We start from the raw sequence: 20000 nt of genomic DNA, 5'->3' as shown, positions 1-20000 counted from the left end.
CTTTATTTAAATAATACATCGCATTATAAAGCCCTTTTCAAAGACAGCCCTGTGCACGCAGGACGTAACGCATTTCACAGAAAAAAAAAACAATAAAAAAAACAACAGAAACCCCGGCAGCCATTTTCTCCCCTTACATTTTCCCTCCCTGAATCCAGCGATATTACAGCTGACAGCTGTGGTGTAGCCCAGCAGAGGTACAGCAGGAGGGGGGGGGGGGGCGCTGCCCTCCTCCCCTGGATAACCGTCAGCACTGTAGCATGGAGATATTCAGCACCACGGACAGCTACAGGGCCTGTGTGTGTGTGTGTGTGTGTGTCTCTCTGCTCTCTCTCTCCAGCACTGTTCATTTGTTTTGGAATTTGCTGACCTTAAGGGCCAGTTTTTTTTTGTACATCATTTGTTTATTCTTGATTACAATATGTAACAAAAACACTGGATAATTTCACAGTCATCCTTTGTGTGCTTCTTATCCAATCACTGCAAGGCAGGCTGCCAGCAGGGTAACCACCACAATCAAACGCACAAGCATTTACAGAACTTACATTGCAATACTGCATTAAAAACCCCTGCGACGTTGCAATACTGCATTAAAAACCCCTGCGATGTTGCAATACTGCACCAAAAAGCCCTGCGACGTTGCAATACTGCATTAAAAACCCCTGCGACACTGCAATACAGCATTAAAAACCCCTGCGATGTTGCAATACTGCATTAAAAACCCCTGCGATGTTGCAATACTGCATTAAAAACCCCTGCGATGTTGCAATACTGCATTAAAAAGCCCTGCGACGCTGCAATACTGCATTAAAAACCCCTGCGATGTTGCAATACTGCATTAAAAAGCCCTGCGACGTTGCAATACTGCATTAAAAACACCTGCGACGTTGCAATACTGCATTAAAAAGCCCTGCGACGTTGCAATACTGCATTAAAAACACCTGCGACGTTGCAATACTGCATTAAAAAGCCCTGCGATGCTGCAATACTGCATTAAAAACCCCTGCGACGTTGCAATACTGCATTAAAAACCCCTGCGATGTTGCAATACTGCATTAAAAAGCCCTGCGACGCTGCAATACTGCATTAAAAACCCCTGCGATGTTGCAATACTGCATTAAAAACCCATGCAACGCTGCAATACTGCATTAGAAACCCCAGAATGTTTGAAATGGTGCAATATCTTAATATTGCATACAAAAAAACTCCTGAAACATTACAGCACTGCTGTAGGGACCCCTGAAATGCTGCAATTCTGCACGGGCGCAATTTTCCACCCGAATACGTGCTCTCCTGTGATGTACGCCCTGCAGCTTGGCAACAATACATAATTAAAGTTTTTTTATTATTCAGGTGGACTGATCGCTGTTCATTTTGTCATTTATATAGGAGCAAACAGCTTTTAACTGAACAGGAAGACTACTGAGTTCTAGTTCTATGAAAGTCACGGCAACCATGGGGTTGTTAAAAAAAACCCCAAAGGAAGGCATCATAACGGATCAAGATTATGACGGAACAAAACCGGTATTTTTAAATGATGCTGCTCTACTTGCAAGCAAACTCCACTGCCACAAACAGCCCAAATCCTTTTCAACGGTACCTTGACGGACATTTCTAATAATTAAATTATGCTAAAGCTGTTCAATAGTGCAACAGAAGAGTTCTTAATATCCACGGAGGACAGCCCACCGATCTCTAACAATTACACTTTATGAAACGCTCAGTAAGACCGCGGAAGGTGCACAGACATCGTGCTGAACTCCAGCACACACACACACACACACACACACACACACACACACGTACACTCACCAGGCCTGACTCCAGGCGTTTATCTGTTATTTTAGGGTAGCCTCCATGCTAAGCGTGCGCGTTAGTGTGCGAGCGCGTGTTCGCCGCAGCGTACGCTGCCCGCGGAGGCAGGTCTGCGGTGTGCGTCAGCCGCTCCGTGTCCGAGCAGCGCGTGAACAGCACGAGGCTGAGCGGCTGGGCAATGCGTCAGACGTCGTTTCGGGGGAAACGGCTCGCGTCAGGTGTTTTCGGTAAACATTCGCCAGCTCCTCGCGTGCGTGCCGGGACCCTGGAGACCCCCCCCAGCCCCCCCCCCACCCCCCGCTGCCAACGCCTCGGGCGCAGCGTGGCACGGGTGTGGGGATTGGGGGGTGCAGATGTCCAATCAGCATACGCCCACCGGACGGGGGGGGGCTCGTTAGGGAGCCCAGTGCAGGCTGCTGAGGACCGGAGGGACCGGGGACTGAGGGCCCCCGTCTCTCTGATCCACAGCCCAGAGCCGGGGACGGGGGGACGGGGGGCGAGGGGGGGGGCACATCCAGCGCGCCGGCCGCCCGGCTGTGACGCAGGCTTCCCGTAGGCCGCAGGCTTTGATGAGTCATCCCCCCGTTTCTCACCAGCTCCCGCCATCCCTCTCTGCGTAACCCGCCACTTCTCCTATACCCCCCCCCCCACACCAGCTCCCGCCATCCCTCTCTGCGTAACACGCCACTTCTCCTTTACCAGCTCCCGCCATCCCTCTCTGCGTAACCCGCCACTTCTCCTGTACCCCCCCCCCCCACACCAGCTCCCGCCATCCCTCTCTGCGTAACCCGCCACTTCTCCTTTACCCCCCCCCACACCAGCTCCCGCCATCCCTCTCTGCGTAACCCGCCACTTCTCCTGTACCCCCCCCCCCCACACCAGCTCCCGCCATCCCTCTCTGCGTAACCCGCCACTTCTCCTTTACCCCCCCCCACACCAGCTCCCGCCATCCCTCTCTGCGTAACCCGCCACTTCTCCTGTACCCCCCCCCCCACACCAGCTCCCGCCATCCCTCTCTGCGTAACACGCCACTTCTCCTATACCCCCCCCCCCACACCAGCTCCCGCCATCCCTCTCTGCGTAACCCGCCACTTCTCCTTTACCCCCCCACCACACCAGCTCCCGCCATCCCTCTCTGCGTAACACGCCACTTCTCCTATACCCCCCCCCCCACACCAGCTCCCGCCATCCCTCTCTGCGTAACACGCCACTTCTCCTGTACCCCCCCCCACACCCCCCCAAACACGGGGCGTCAAGCCCCAGCCCCCCCAGCCGCCCGCATCACACCCAGCCGGGTCCGAGCAGCGCCACGTCACACGGTGACGCCGGGGGGGGGCGGGACTTATCCCATGAGAGGGGAGGGGCTGCTGATGTCAGCGCATAATCACCCTCTCTCTCTGTCTCTCTCTCTCTCTCTTTCAGAGGGGTCTGTCAGAGGGGTCTGTCAGCCTGTCAGAGGGGCCTGTCAGAGGGGTCTGTCAGCCTGTCAGAGGGGTCTGTAGGAGGGGCCAATCAGAGGGCCCTGTCAGCCTGTCAGAGGGGTCTGTGGGAGGGGCCTGTCAGAGGGGTCTGTAGGAGGGGCCAATCAGAGGGCCCTGTCAGCCTGTCAGAGGGGTCTGTGGGAGGGGCCTGTCTGAGTGACAGCGCGCGTATGCACGAGGGGGCCGGCTGGTCCCGCCCCCTTACAGTACACAGCTTCAGCTGGGTAACCGCTCTGCGCTTCAAACAGAATTTATATCAGAGAGGGGAGAGTGAGGGAGGGAGGGAGAGAGCGGGAAAGGGAGGGAGGGAGGAAGACAGAGAGAGAGGTAAAGAGCAGGAGAGGGAGATAGGGAGGGAGGGAGAGGCAGACTGAGATGGAGATAGAGAGAGCACAAAACTACGGTACCAAAACAGCTTAAGAAATGAGCTGGGCAGAGGCCAGAGATTTATTGCTGTGTTCTACACGGCTGACCAAAGCAATGCACGGAGAGGAGGTTACACACACGCACACGCACACGCACACGCACACGCACACGCACACGCACACGCACACACACACACATGAAAGGTGCGCTATAAAGGAGACCCACAGACTCTGCAGCGATGGCAGGGCCTGGCTGTCACGGTGGAAAACGCGGTTGAGCCAGGCCTGAGTGACAGGGGTCCGGCGGGCCACGCTAGCATCGGCGTGCTAACGAGCACGGCTAGGAGCCGCTAGTGTCACTGACCGCACACCTGGAGGGGAGGGGCCTCGCTGAGGGGAGGGGCCTCACTGCGTACTCTTCCCCCAGGAAGCCCCACACACCTGGAGGGGAGGGGCCTCGCTGAGGGGAGGGGCCTCACTGCGTACTCCTCCCCCAGGAGCTCCACTGGAGTCTCTCTCTCTTCCTCTCTCTTGTGTAATTGTCTCTTTGTTCTTGCTCTTTCTCTTACTCTTTACTTTCTCCTCTCACGGCGCTGAAGTGAAGAGGTGGGCTGCCTGCTCGCGGTCCAGACCGCCAGACTGAGCCGCCTCCTCCGCCGGGACCCCCCACGGGCCCCCGCCCGCCCCCGCGCCCAGTCACCAGCGAGGCCATCTGCGTTCCCGCGGAGACGGCCGCCCGCGATCCGGCCCACGCCGCTCCCAGCCCCACGGGGGGAGGGGCGGAGTCTCAGGGGGCGCTGAGCGAGGGGAGGGGCGGAGTCTCAGGGGCCGCTGAGCCAGGGGAGGGGCGGAGTCTCAGGGGCCGCTGAGCCAGGGGAGGGGCGGAGTCTCAGGGCTGCTGAGCCAGGGGAGGGGCGGAGTCTCAGGGGCCGCTGAACGAAGGGAGGGGCGGAGTCTCAGGGGTCGCTGAGCCAGGGGAGGGGCGGAGTCTCAGGGGCCGCTGAGTGAAGGGAGGGGCGGAGTCTCAGGGCCAGGGCCGCTGAGCGAAGGGAGGGGCGGAGTCTCAGGGGTCGCTGAGCCAGGGGAGGGGTGGAGTCTCAGGTTCCGCTGAGCCAGGGGAGGGGCGGAGTCTCAGGTTCCGCTGAGCCAGGGGAGGGGCGGAGCCTCAGGGCCGCTGAGCCAGGGGAGGGGCGGAATTTCAGGGCCGCTGACGTCACCGTCATGAACAGAGAGGGGAAGGGAAGCTGGAGACACAGCCGCACTTCCTCTGCAGAACTAAGGCAGAGACAAACCCCAGCCTCACGGTGCCTAATTCTGCGTGTGTTTCTGTAAAACTGAAAAACGCTCGTGTCTGATGTGTGTGGCGCGCCCGTGCAGAGGGTGCAGTCTTCCCATAATGCAGTGCGTGTTGGGTACCTGCAGGACGATGGGCAGCTGCTCGGGGGGGTTCCTGTTCTCCACGCCCATCGTCAGCCACACCTGGAAGGCAGTCAGCTGCTCCGCGAAGAAGGGACTGTGCTGTAGAGACAGATCACACACACACACGCGCACGCACGCACGCACACACGCGCACACACACACATATACACACACACACGCGCACGCACGCACGCACACATATACACACACGCACGCGCACACACACACACGCGCACGCACGCACGCGCACGCACACACGCACGCATGCACGCACGCATGCACGCACGCGCACACACACAAACGCGCGCACACACACGCACACGCGTGCACGCACGCACACAACGAAAGAGCAAAATTACACCCAAAGGACCAGCACAATCAGTCTGATTACATACACAAATGCATGTCATACTGAGGCAGGCGGGGGACACTTCACACACACAAATACACACGCACAGCCACACACACACAAATACACACGCACAGCCACACACACACACACACACACGCACAGCCACACACACACAAATACACACGCACACCACACACACACAATACACACGCACAGCCACACACACACAAATACACACGCACAGCACACACACACAAATACACACGCACAGCCACACACACAAATACACACGCACAGCCACACACACACAAATACACACGCACAGCCACACACACACAAATACACACGCCAGCCACACACACACAAATACACACGCACAGCCACACACACATCACACACGCACACCCACACACGCACAGCCACACACACACAACACGCACAGCCACACACACACAACACGCACAGCCACACACACACAACACGCACAGCCACACACACACAACACGCACAGCCACACACACACAAATACACACGCACAGCCACACACACAAAACACACAGCACAGCCACACACACACAAATACACACGCACAGCCACACACACACAAATACACACGCACAGCCACACACACACAAATACACACGCACAGCCACACACACACAAATACACACGCACAGCCACACACACACAAATACACACGCACAGCCACACACACACACACACACACGCACAGCCACACACACACACACCAAGGGACACAGCAATCCCACGCTGACCACTAAGATGGAGAGTTACATAACACCTTACGTAATCCCCGTTCTTTGTATCCAAAAGAATGTGACCATGTGCCGCCATTTTTCATTAATAAAAAATAAATAAAAAATGAAAAATTTCCTTTGCCTACTTGGAGCAGAGCATGACAGTTTTTTTTCCCTCCTTATTGATTGCTGCAGCCTTAGTTTTATCCTTCCATTAATATCTGAGCCGAAATTAAATCCTTCACCGCCACCTCCTTCCCCCAGTGCTGGCGGAGAAATATTAGTGCTGGCTGAGTAAATTAATTTGCAAATAATCAAAGTTCTCTGAGCCTGGGGGAGACTCAGTGAGTTTCAGTAATGGGCACGGAAGTCACAGCACGGCAGTACTGGCAATCCAGCTCCCCTGCACGTCCCATCCATTTCATAACAGACTAAAAACCAAATCTACAAAAAATATATATACAAAATAATCTACAAAAAAAAAAAAAAAAATAATAATAATCTCAGGCAAACGACCTCATTTCCCTTAAGGCGTAATAAAAACACAGTGAGAACCACGCCGTTCGGGTGATCCCGAAGGGAAGGCCTTCCTATTGGCTGAAGTGGAGGGCGTGGCAGCAGGGGCGGAGCTAAGGGTGTCACAGAAAGCTTTCCCCGGCACTAGAAGGTTCACAGGGGCACCCTGGAGGTGAGGTCCGTAATCAGTTAGGGACTTTACCACACCCCTGGAGCAATTTGTTGGCGAGCAAAGCATAGAATAAATAACATTAAATATTCCCACGACAACAGATAAACACTAAAAAAAAAAAACCATTTAAAAACTCATTACGGTGACTTATTAAGAAAGCCAGTGACATTTGGGATAAAAGAGCGTTTCGTCCTGTTTGTTTTTAATACAGGGAGCCTGTGTCTGAGGTCTGAGGGACGTAATGCACACTTATTGGACAGGGGATGCTGGCGCCCCCTCAGCACGGACTGGGGGCCTTCCCTGTATACCGTGCGCACGTGCGCATGTGCACGTGTACGTGCGCATGCGAGCGTGCACAGGGGATCTGTGGGCCAATCAGAGGGCGCGGCCGCCGCGATGTCTGCGCTGCGTTCGTCCAGGACCGCAAACGCCGCAGGGCCACCGCAGAGGCCACCCGCACCGCCGCTGAACCACGGCCGAGGAGAGAAACACCAAACAAACGCAGGCTTCCACACACTAAGGCCCTCACATTCTACCGCACCTCCGTATCGGGCTGCAAAGCCACAAGGGTGAGGAAGAAAAGAAATGGAGAGACAAAAAAAAATGGGCAGGGAGAAGGAGGGAGGGAGAGAGCGTGAGAGAACGAGAGAGAGACAGAGAGCAATTGAGAGAGAGTTAGAGAGAGCAAGAGAGAGAGCGAGAGAGAGCGAGAGATAGAGAGCGAGAGAGAGAGAGACAGACAGAGAGCAAGTGAGAGATAGAGAGAGCAAGAGAGAGAGCGAGAGATAGAGAGCGACCGACAGAGAGAGAGAGAGATAGAGTGAGCGAGCGAGAAGATTGGGGGCATCAGAACAAAGCTGAATAAGACCCCAAAACACACACGCGTCGAGAGGCAGGAAGTGAAAATTGTACACAGACACACACGTCCCCTCATACCCCTCCTAGTCTCACCCTATCTGCTCTGTTTTCTCTGGCCGTCTGAAATTCAACATCAAGCAGAGCACCGGAAAACCTCTGCAGCTCCAGAACTTTCTCTGACTCCTCCCACACCCCCGGACGGAACGCGCCGGGGGAAGGCGGACTACGCGCCGGTGTAGCGAACGCCGCGGGGAGCAGGGCTGGGCGTCGCGCGGCAGCTCCGATTACGCGACGCCGTGATCACCGCCGCCGCGCGGCGTACCGTCTTTCCTTTCATCCCCTTTCCCTTAATCGCACCCGACGCGGCAGCGGGGCGTCCAGACTTCAAAGGGCGCGCGGAACGCTTTCGGGGGAAACGAGCGTCAAATCGGGCGTCGAAACGACAGCCAATCGGCAGCTTCCGCGTGATCACGTGACGTGTTTTTTTTTCGTCGAATCGCGCGGAAGCTGCAAGGCCTTGCCGCCGATTGGCTGAAGGCCCTAACGCAGGTTTGGGGAAACGGCACCGAGGACTACGCACTTTAAAAACGCTCCAGGTCAGATGAGAGAGAGCCAATCGCTGCTGGCAGCTGTGCTGCGCCCTCTCTTTTATCCTCTCTCTCTCTGTTTGCTGTGACTGATCCTTGGCAGGAAGGAGGGCCAAAAGAAGGAAATGAGGTTTAATACAGCGGTACAACCGTGCCCCCCCACACCCCCCCAAAAAAAAACCTTTCAGTGCTGAGTCAGTGGAGCAGCTGAGGCAGGAAGGTGACCCTGGCCGATGAGTCTGAGGGAACACTGACTGCGGCTGACTGACCCCCCCACCCCCCCCCAGCACCCCCCGCCCCCCGGCCCAAAGCGCACACTCACCCTGAAGGCGGTGCCCTCCTCTATGATGGTGGGCAGCTGGGAGAGGCAGATGTCCACGGCCAGGTCCCACGCCTGCCTGTAGGGGGCGGCAGCGAGACGCCGGCGTCAGGTCAGTTTCTCAACAACAGAGCAAGGGGCGTGGCCCGAGGGCGACCCCACGGCCAATCACGTTTACCCTTCACTGATAACACACAGGCGATTGGCCAGGGAAAGCCCTGAACACAGAGAAGTACACACACACACACACACACACACACACTTAGGAGTATCAGAGGCTTCCAGTCAGGTACTGTTTCCTTTAATGTGTGTCCATGGGGAGTGTTCACCCAGCAGGGCTACACTGTAATGAACATTTATACCACTTCCATACGCTTCCCCTCCTTTTAGACTGAGAGAAAGGGTGTAACAGTGAGGACCAGCGAACACACAACACCGCCAGTAAAGCTGGCAGCTCTCATCAGCTCAGAGACACACACCTTCACTGCGGAGAACACACAGCGTCTTTACCCCGAGAGCTTCGCTTGGTCTCATTTCCAAGCGGGAAATTTAGGATGTGCGTATTCTTAAACATCTTTAAAAGACCTCAGTAATTGCAATCTCATCTCAGAACTTTCCGTTCTTGTGAGAACCCTGGAATCCCTGGTCGATGCTCACATTTTACGTCGCCCCCCCCCTTGTGAAAGAGACTGTGATCTCAGCGAGTGTATCCCGGCTAAAAACGTGAGGATAAATAAAAATGCAAATAAACGAATGTTCCCTCTCCAGAAAGCGCATTTTAACCAGGCTTTCCTCGGCGCTGACTCTTCCTCCGTGCTCAGAGCTTTCACGGGCACACAAATAACGGAAATAGCGGAAACAAACACGAACGACAGAGCGCGAACGCACTCGCACACAAAACGTGTGGCTGCACGCGTCCTTAAGGAGCTGAGAGGCGTGATGGCGATCGTCCGATAGCCAGCTTCTCTTTGCGTTACATTACAGGCATTCAGGCAGACACTCTTATCCAGATAGCATTTACATTGCATCTATTTATACAGCTGGATATATACTGGAGCGATGCAGGTTAAGTGCCTTACTCAAGGGTACAACGGCAGCGTCCTACCGGGGAATTGAACCTGCGACCTTCAGGTTGCAACACCAACTCCTTAGCCATTATACTACATTGATGCCCTTCTCTTCCGCTCCACAGACTAGTGGGGTTTGTATGAGTGTTTCAGAGCCAAGCAGCGGTGCCGACACTGAGGCGGGCTCCCCGTCCTCCTGGGGCGTGGCCCAAAGGGCGTGGCTCAAAGGGCGTGGCACAAAGGGCGGGGCTGTTTCACTGGCCTCAGCAGAGCAGAGGCATCTCACTTCACAACGAGTACCGTACCTTATCGAACCCGTGTTTTGCAGTTGTTCCAATGACCTTTGGTAAGCACTTTCTTTGTACATCCATCCGTCCATCCATCCATCCATTATCTATACCCGCTTATCCTGAGCAGGGTCCATCCATCATCTATACCCGCTTATCCTGAGCAGGGTCCATCCATCATCTATACCCGCTTATCCTGAGCAGTGTCCATCCATTATCTATACCTGCTTATCCTGAGCAGGGTCCATCCATTATCTATACCTGCTTATCCTGAGCAGGGTCCATCCATTATCTATATCTGCTTATCCTGAGCAGGGTCCATCCATTATCTATACCTGCTTATCCTGAGCAGGGTCCATCCATTATCTATACCCGCTTATCCTGAGCAGGGTCCATCCATTATCTATACCCGCTTATCCTGAGCAGGGTCCATCCATTATCTATACCTGCTTATCCTGAGCAGGGTCCATCCATTATCTATACCCGCTTATCCTGAGCAGGGTCCATCCATTATCTATACCCGCTTATCCTGAGCAGGGTCGCGGGAGGTGCTGGAGCCTATCCCAGCGTGCATTGGGTGAGAGGCAGGAACACAGCCCGGGACAGGCCACCAATATATCGCAGGGATAGGCGTCTGCCAAATAAATGTAATGTAACGTAATGTTCACTGACTGCAGTAGTAATGCGTCCTACGAAAGGAGACCAGACATCAGCCCTCGCGCTTAACAAACAAGATGGAGGACATGGGCCGCCGTCCCTCTCCAGCAACCGACGCAGCGAAGCTTCAGTAAAACCCCTGTAATACCCCCCCCCCCCCCGGCCCCCCCCCGACAGCCGGAGCAACCGCCTGCTCGCGGAAAACGGATGGAGCGAGAAAAAGAAAAAGAAAAACAAACACAAGGAAGACCGGAGGAGAGAAAAAATAAATAAAAAAACAGAAGTAACATGAATAAATAAATAGCGCCTGTATTCAGCGAAGATAATTACGCTCAGCGGCGCGGAGTTTGGGCGAAAGTAGATAACCATAACGCAATAAAGGCTTCATTTACACAAAGCACCCCCCCCCCCCAGGCTCGTTGTTTAAGTGTAAGATGTGATTTGCGTAGATTACACAGCGATGTCCGCGATTAACAGGGAGGGCTGCGTCTGACGGTGGCTCAGTAGAGAGGCCCCCCCTTCCCTCCGAAACGCGCCCCCCCCCCCCGATCCACGCTCCTCAGGCTTCGCCCCGCATTCCTTTGGGCCCCCGGACCCCAGCCCCCGTCCCCCGGCCCTGACCTCAGCCGCCCCCCCCCCCCCCCCCACCCCGTCCCGAACCAGAGGCAGCCCTGTGTGAGCGCCCCACTCGCCCTGTCCGTCTTCAGAAACGGCGTCGGCACGGTGACCACCAAACCCGCCAGCGCCGAGCAGCGCTCTCCTGCAGCTCTCCTAACGAACACGGTCCAGACAACGCGACCCATCCCCCTTCCCCCTTCCGCTTTCTGTGAGGGACACCCCACCGTGCTGTTTAATGGGGGGGGGGGGCAGGCCTTACCACATGGCGTGCATGTAGGTTGGGGGCAGGCGGGGGCTGCTGACAGGGGTGCAGTTGTACGACCTCATTATCCTCTCCGCCAGCAGGAAGTTGCGGAACAGGCTGGCGACCAACAGGTCCTGGCGGAACAGCTTCTGGAAGAGGTCTGCGGGGGAAAGGGAAGACAGACAGGAGGGCGGGGGGTGAGGCCACGCCCCACCGGCCCTGCCCTGGAACAGGATGGCGGGCTCTAACGGCGTCTCATCCGCCGGCCCTGCCCTGGAACAGGATGGCGGGCTCTAATGGTGCCTCATCCGCTCGTTAACGGCTCTCAGTCCACTGAGAGGGACAAAGGTGTTCTGGCTCCCAGCCCTCATCACACCCTAATCACTCTGATCCCCGTTTGCGCTGGATTGTGTCCTGCCTGCCGTAATCACGCACGTTCTTCTCCACCCTCTGTGTCGGCGGATCAGCAGAGGCCTGTGCCAGCCACGGGCGCGTAACAGTCACCGCTTGTGAGTCCTCCGCAGGCGCTGGTGAGAAAGCTTCCGCACTGACAGCCTTTTAACTTCCTGCTCCAAAGGATCAGTCACAATTCACAGCTAAGAATGCCACACTGTCAACATCCATCTCCTGCAATGCTGCTATGGGGAAATGTCAGTCATTGCAGAGCATCAGGGAATGAGGAGTGTCAGTGTTTGCGGGATTGTCAGTGATTACAGGAGTGTCAGTGATTGTGGGAATGTCAGTGATTATGGGAGTGTCAGTGTTTGCGGAGTGTCAGTGATACGGGAGTGTCAGTGATTGTGGGTGTCAGTGATTATGGGAGTGTCAGTGAATGCGGGAGTGTCAGTGATTACGGGAGTGTCAGTGTTTGCAGAGTGTCAGTGATTGTGGGAGTGTCAGTGATTATGGAGTGTTTGCGGAGTGTCAGTGATTATGGGAGTGTCAGTGATTATGGGAATGTCAGTGATTATGGGAGTGTCAGTGTTTGCGGAGTGTCAGTGATACAGGAGTGCCAGCGATACAGGAGTGTCAGTGATTGTGGGAGTGTCAGTGATTATGGGAGTGTCAGTGATTGTGGGAGTGTCAGTGATTGCGGGAGTGTCAGTGATTGCGGAGTGTCAGTGATTGTGGGAGTGTCAGTGATTGCGGGAGTGTCAGTGATTATGGAGTGTCAGTGATTACGGGAGTGTCAGTGTTTGCGGAGTGTCAGTGAATGCGGGAGTGTCAGTGATTGTGGAGTGTCAGTATGTACAAACTCCAGTTCAGAGCTTTGATGTGACTTCCATTCTCTACCACTGACCCGGTTTCCACACAAAGCGGTGCAGTACAGGGCCGACATGAAGAATGGTGTTACAGGAAAGGAAGCTTCTAGAAGGCGCTGTGAGGTTCACCTCTGGGCAGCACGTTCCACGCGATGGTGTCTGTGATGGCTGTGAAGATCCAGTTCAGCTCCCCCAGCGGCGTGCGTCTGTCGTTCAGCCGGCCCGGGATTCTGCTCACACAGGCACAGACACGGCACAGACACAACACAGACACAACACAGACACAACACAGACACAAACCCCGTCTGCTGTTAGCACAACCAGCGAAAACCACCCCTTCCTCTCACACAGACACAACACAACACAACACAAACCCAGTCTGCTGTTAACACAACCAGCAAACCCCCTTCCTCTCACAGCGACAAACAAACACCCACAACCCGTTTGTTTTACACAACCGGGGAAACACCCTTCCTCTACACATGACACAACAACAACACAACACAAACCCGTTTGCTGTGCTAACATAACAGGGAACCCCACCCTTCCTCTCACACAGACACAACACAACACAACACAAACCCCGTCTGCTGGTAACACAACCAGCGAAAACCACCCCTTCCTCTCACACAACACAACACAACACAAACCCTGTCTGCTGTTAACACAACCAGCGAAAACCACCCCTTCCTCTCACACAACACAACACAACACAACACAACACAAACCCCATCTGCTGTTAACACAACCAGCGAAAACCACCCCTTCCTCTCACACAACACAACACAACACAAACCCTGTCTGCTGTTAACACAACCAGCGAAAACCACCCCTTCCTCTCACACAACACAACACAACACAACACAACACAACACAACACAACACAAACCCCATCTGCTGTTAACACAACCAGCGAAAACCACCCCTTCCTCTCACACAACACAACACAACACAACACAACACAAACCCCGTCTGCTGTTAACACAACCAGCGAAAACCACCCCTTCCTCTCACACAGACACAACACAACACAACACAAACCCAGTCTGCTGTTAACACAACCAGCGAAAACCACCCCTTCCTCTCACACAGACACAACACAACACAACACAACACAAACCCTCTGCTGTTAACACAACCAGCGAAAACCACCCTTTCCTCTCACACAGACACAACACAACACAACACAAACCCAGTCTGCTGTTAACACACCCTGCGAAAACCACCCCTTCCTCTCACACAGACACAACACAACACAAACCCTCTGCTGGTAACACAACCAGCGAAAACCACCCCTTCCTCTCACACAGACACAGACACAACACAGACACAAACCCTCTGCTGTTAACACAACCAGCGAAAACCACTCTGTCCTTTGAGCAACAGCTCTCCATTAACACCGAGCCAAAGGTAACACTCCACACAGGAAGTGTGAAGTGTTCACCACACCCCTCTCCCTTGGGCCGCTGTCACATCGCTGGAAAAGGAGGGGAGGGGGGTTTGAGTGAGCGTTGGGAGGGGAGGGGGGTTTGAGTGAGCGTTGGGAGGGGAGGGAGGGGAGGGGGGTTTGAGTGAGCGTTGGGAGGGGAGGGGAGGGGAGGGGAGGGGGGTTTGTGTGGGCTGTCCCCCCCCCCCATCATGGCCCCGAGGCCGAGCTGTAATCAGCGCAGAGAGATCGCCTCGGCCGACGGCTCTGACGGCTCTGTTTTAATAAGCGGCGCGGCCCGGGGGCGGGGGGCGGGGGGCGGATCAGGGGCGAGCGGAGGTCTCCAGAGCGGAGCGCCATGCTGCCGCACGCTCATTACCGCTGCGTGTGTGCGGGGCGGGGGAGGCCCGGCGTGTTCCCCAACCCCCCCCCCCCCGGCTGGGCGGCAGATTCCCCGGTGGACGCCGGGCTGCAGGCACGCCCGCTCTCAGGCTGAAGGACGGCTCGGCTGATTGGCCGCGCAGAACGATGTGAGCGCCTTTCAGGAAGAGGCAGCGGTGATGTCCTCCCCCTGGCGGGGTTTACCGGGGGGGTGGGGGTGGGGTTGGGGGGGGGGCACTCCCGAGGTCAGCGTGTATAAAGCACTCGCGGCTCCAGCGTGCGGAGATCGATAAAAGCATTCTCCCGCTGATGATGATGATGATGATGATGTGTTGACCAGGCCTCAGTCCCATCAGAGATGTTTTATTACCGCACAGCAGAGCGGGAGGGAGCGGTGGGGAGGGCGGGGGGGGTGCGGGGGGGAAGGGGGGCGGTGGTTGGGGGAGGATTGACAGCTCATGGAATAAAGCCCTGGACAAACAGACGGTTTCCTGTCCCACTGCGGCACCTTCAGTGTAAAGAGCCCGATGGATCCCCCCAGCACAGCGGCTGCTGTACACGCCTAACCTCAGCCAATCAGAGAGCTCACTGCTGGCCCTGTCAGCCAATCAGAGCTCACTGCTGGCCCTGCCAGCCAATCAGAGAGCTCACTGCCGGCCCTGTCAGCATCGAAGCTACTGCTGGCCCTGTCAGCATGAGATCATCGGCCCTGCACTGATCAGAGAGCTCACTGCTGGCCCTGCCAGCCAATCAGAGAGCTCACTGCTGGCCCTGCCAGCCGATCAGAGAGCTCACTGCTGACCCTGTCAGCCAATCAGAGAGCTCACTGCTGGCCCTGCCAGCCAATCAGAGAGCTCACTGCTGGCCCTGCCAGCCAATCAGAGAGCTCACTGCTGGCCCTGTCAGCCCTGCACTGTAGCTCATACCAGCTCCAGGCAACATAGCATACGCATGTACAGGGAATGTTCACACGCTATGCTGAAATATAGCTATTATATATTATATATACTATATATTATATATATAGCTATCGGTCTAAGTAACATTATAGCAAGTTAAAATACAGTAGGTTTAACGTTCCACACATGATTCTCCCTGACGTGAACAGTTTCCGTGATAAACCCAGAAATGTGAGTTCACATCGGCAGATACCGTTAGAATACTAACGGCTAAGGGCAGCAGGTGCTCACTCATTAGTCAGGGCCAGATTCTGACGAGGCTTTTTTCACACGCTACCTCAGCGTGTGACACTGAACGAGAAGGATTCGGATGTGTGTGAAACGTCGGCCTTCTCAACAAAGTCCGACACAATGGGCAGAACCAGCATCACACCTCCGCTCTGCTTCACCAACTGTTACAAACACGTTCTCATCATTCGCTGAGCATTCGTCAAACTACGTTTTATTATTTTTGTACTTGATTGTAACTGGTGTAACAACCTTCCAGCTCAGGATAACTGATTCACGTGTGTGTGTGTGTGTGTGTGTTTGTGTGTGAGAGAGAAACATTTACTTAAAATAAAATACCAAATAAATGTTAACTGGGAAATCCATCCTTTTTTATGAGGTATGTTAAAAAAACAAACCCTAAAAATACTGACAAATACAAGCATATCCTTCCCTGATCCACCTTTAAAAGGCAAGCATACCTCCTGGAAAAGAAGCTCACAGACAAGAGTGCAGATAAGGCAATCCATTAAGAAGAAAGAAGCTTTTTAAAAATATACATACATATATATTTTTATAAAAAGACATTTCCATACTTGAAGTAAAATTCAAGCCATGAAACTTGGCAAAGCGGGAGGAGCAGCAGAGGAAGACAGAAGAATCGCGTGTTTGGGAGGAAGAGTGGAGAGAGGGAGGGTAACAGTTGCAGCAGGGGGGTTCATGAGGAGAATATTAAAGAGAAACAAATTATAAAATGATCCTTTCCTGACATGCAGCGCCAGCCTCAGCGAGCACAAAGCACCGCACAGATCTGGCAACCCTGCCACCAGCAACCGACACGCCCGCCCAGCCTACAGACAGCAACCGACACACCGGCCCAGCCTACAGACAGCAACCGACACACCCGCCGTGCTACAGACAGCAACCGACACACCTGCCCAGCCTACAGACAGCAACCGCCCACCTGCCCAGCCTACAGACAGCAACCGCCACGCCTGCCCAGCCTACAGACAGCAACTGACACACCCGCCGTGCTACAGACAGCAACCGACACATCCGCCGTGCTACAGACAGCAACCGACACACCCGCCCAGCCTACAGACAGCAACCGACACACCCGCCGCGCTACAGACAGCAACCGACACACCTGCCAACCAACAAACCCGCCCAGCCTACAGACAGCAACCGACACACCCACCGTGCTACAGGCAGCAACCGACACACCCGCCGTGCTACAGACAGCAACCCGACACACCCGCTCAGCCTACTGACAGCAACAGACACACCCACGGTGCTACAGACAGCAACCGACACACCCGCCCAGCCTACAGACAGCAACCGACACACCCGCCGTGCTACAGGCAGCAACCGGCATACCTGCCAACCGACAAACCCGCCCCGCCTACAGACAGCAACCGACACACCCGCCCAGCCTACAGGCAGCAACCGACACACCGGCCCAGCCTACAGACAGCAACCGACACACCCGCCGTGCTACAGACAGCAACCGACACACCCGACAACCTACTGGCAGCAACCGACACACCCGCCGTGCTACAGACAGCAACCGACAAACCCACCCAGCCTACAGACAGCAACCGACACACCGCCGTGTTACAGGAAGCAACTGACACACCCACCGTGCTACAGACAGCAACCGACACACCTGCCAACCGATAAACCCGCCCAGCCTACACACAGCAACCGACACACCCGCCGTGCTACAGACAGCAACCGACACACCCGCCGCCGTGCTACAGACAGCAACCGACACACCCGCCGCCGTGCTACAGACAGCAACCGACACACGCGCCGCCGTGCTACAGACAGCAACTGACACACCCGCTGTGCCACAGACAGCAACCGACACACCTGCCAACCGACAAACCCACCCAGCCTACAGACAGCAACCGACACACCGCCGTGCTACAGACAGCAACTAACACACCCGCCGTGCTACAGACAGCAACCGACACACCCGCCCAACCTACTGACAGCAACCGACACACCCGCCGTGCTACAGGAAGCAACCGACACACCCACCTTGCTACAGACAGCAACCGACACACCTGCCAACCGACAAACCCGCCCAGCCTACACACAGCAACAGACACACCCGCCGTGCTACAGACAGCAACCGACACACCCGCCGCCTGCTACAGACAGCAACCGACACGCCCGCCCAGCCTACAGACAGCAACCGACACACCCACCGTGCTACAGACAGCAACCGACACACCTGCCAACCGACAAGCCCGCCCAGCCTACAGACAGCAACCGACACACCGCTGTGCTACAGACAGCAACCGACACACCCGCCGTGCTACAGACAGCAACTGACACACCCGCCAACTGACACACCCGCTGTGCTACAGGCAGCAACCGACACGCCCGCCCAGCGTCACCGGCGTGCGGCAGGCCAGCGTGATCACTGACGCTTTAATGAGACACAGATTCGGCCGACGCGCACTCTTCCGTTCCGATCAGGACCCTCTCTCCTCAGGCCTCACCGTTTCCCCGCCCACCACACATCAAAGCACTCCGGAAAAACTCCAGAGCCCCGCCCCCAACACCTCACCAGCGGCTGCTTTAATACAGGAAACCCTGGAGGAAGATGTGCTTGTGCTCACGGGGAAGGCTGCTCGGTAATAAAACAGCAGAACAGACCGGGGGGGGGGGGGGGGGGGGGACTACTAAACAACCAAGAAACAAGATACCCCAGGCAACAATGAAGCAGTGCAGAAAGTGATTCCCTGCTCGCTCTGAATGGGGGGGGTGGGAGGAGGGCATTGGTCATCCTGTGAAAGTAATACCGCTGCTCTCCCGCTCTGACCTGGGGGGCTCAGTATCCTCCTGTTTTCATTTAACCTGCGCCCCTCCCCCCTCAGCTGATTAAATCGGCTGTTTGAGGGGCTAAGTTCTCACAGCCGGCCGCTTTGCCCCGGAGAAGGCCGCCTTGCCGCCTCTCTCGCTGACCCGTGTGTCTGTGGGCTGCGGTACAGGGGGGGAGTTTTTAAATCTGACAGGGGCACCAGAGTTGGGTCGGGGGCGTTCAGGAGTCAGTGCTGAGAGACAGATGCCCGTTTGAAAAGCCCTGAAGGGCCTGCGTGTCCATTACTGATGGAGATTTCCCTTCATTCGTTACTGATGGAGATTTCCCTTCATTCGTTACTGATGGAGATTTCCCTTCACGTCTCCTGGGAGCGTGATGGACAGGGGGTGGGAGGTGGGGGAGAAACAGCAGCTCGAGATGGGAATGAAGATTAGAAAAGGTTCCGTGCTCTGCTCCTTTGGAGAGGACACAGGAGTCATGGGATCACAGTGTCACCCGGGTGCGAAGGGTACATTTTGGGATTTTGGGACACAGTGTGAGGAGGGACTGGCACCCTGGCCGTACTGTACGCCCCTGCCCGAGTGCTCATGAGCAGGAGGGTGTGTACGGCGTGCCTGCCCGGTCTGGTGTGGAGACCACATCGCTCCAGAGTGACTTCATGCTCACGCAAATAATGAGTGTCGCCTAATAATTAACAACACTGTAGCCTGCTCACCACAGCTGATAGCTGAATCTCAAAAGAGAGTGTATGTGTGTGTGTGTGAGTGTGTGCGTGTGTGTGTGTGAGAGAGTGTGTGAGAGAGTGTGTGAGTGTATGTGTGTGTGTGTGTGTGTGTGTGTGTGAGTGCGAGTGTGAGTGTGAGTGTGTGTGTGTGTGTGAGTGTGAGTGTGTGTGTGTGTGTGTGAGAGTGTGAGTGTGTGTGTGTGTGTGAGAGAGTGTGAGTGTGTGTGTGTGTGAGTGTGAGAGAGTGTGTGTGTGTGTGTGAGTGTGAGTGTGTGTGTGTGTGTGTGAGAGTGTGAGTGTGTGTGTGTGTGTGAGAGAGTGTGAGTGTGTGTGTGTGTGTGAGTGTGAGAGAGTGTGAGTGTGTGTGTGTGTGAGTGTGTGAGAGTGTGCTTGTGTGTGTGAGAGAGTGTGAGTGTGTGTGTGTGTGTGTGTGTGTGAGAGAGAGAGTGTGAGTGTGTGTGTGTGTGTGTGTGTGTGTGAGAGTGTGTGTGTGTGTGAGAGTGTGTGTGTGCACATGTGAGATGAATCAGTAAGCGAGAAAAAGACAAATTGCTCATCTCAGCGCTTAGCAAGCGGTCCAGGACACGTGAGAGCTGACTCACAGCTCCTGCTGTTTCAGAAGCAGGAGGCAAATGTCATCTCCTGTGCTTTGAAACGGCCCGTCGAGCAGCGTGTGGGATACACATGCAGGGA

General features: G+C 55.3%; 1 protein-coding gene across 1 annotated transcript in view; it reads right to left on the bottom strand.

Moving 5' to 3' along the window:
• Positions 1-20000, bottom strand: part of rptor (regulatory associated protein of MTOR, complex 1) — a 204191-nt gene that overhangs the window by 81666 nt on the left and 102525 nt on the right. Inside the window, 4 exon segments of the mRNA XM_064324324.1 lie at positions 5078-5179; positions 8646-8721; positions 11531-11675; positions 12907-13007. Coding sequence (XP_064180394.1) covers positions 5078-5179; positions 8646-8721; positions 11531-11675; positions 12907-13007 — 424 coding nt within the window.

The sequence above is a fragment of the Anguilla rostrata genome, chromosome 2, assembly GCF_018555375.3.
Source record: "Anguilla rostrata isolate EN2019 chromosome 2, ASM1855537v3, whole genome shotgun sequence".
Taxonomy (NCBI): domain Eukaryota; kingdom Metazoa; phylum Chordata; class Actinopteri; order Anguilliformes; family Anguillidae; genus Anguilla; species Anguilla rostrata.
This window is presented reverse-complemented; position numbering and strand designations above follow the sequence as displayed.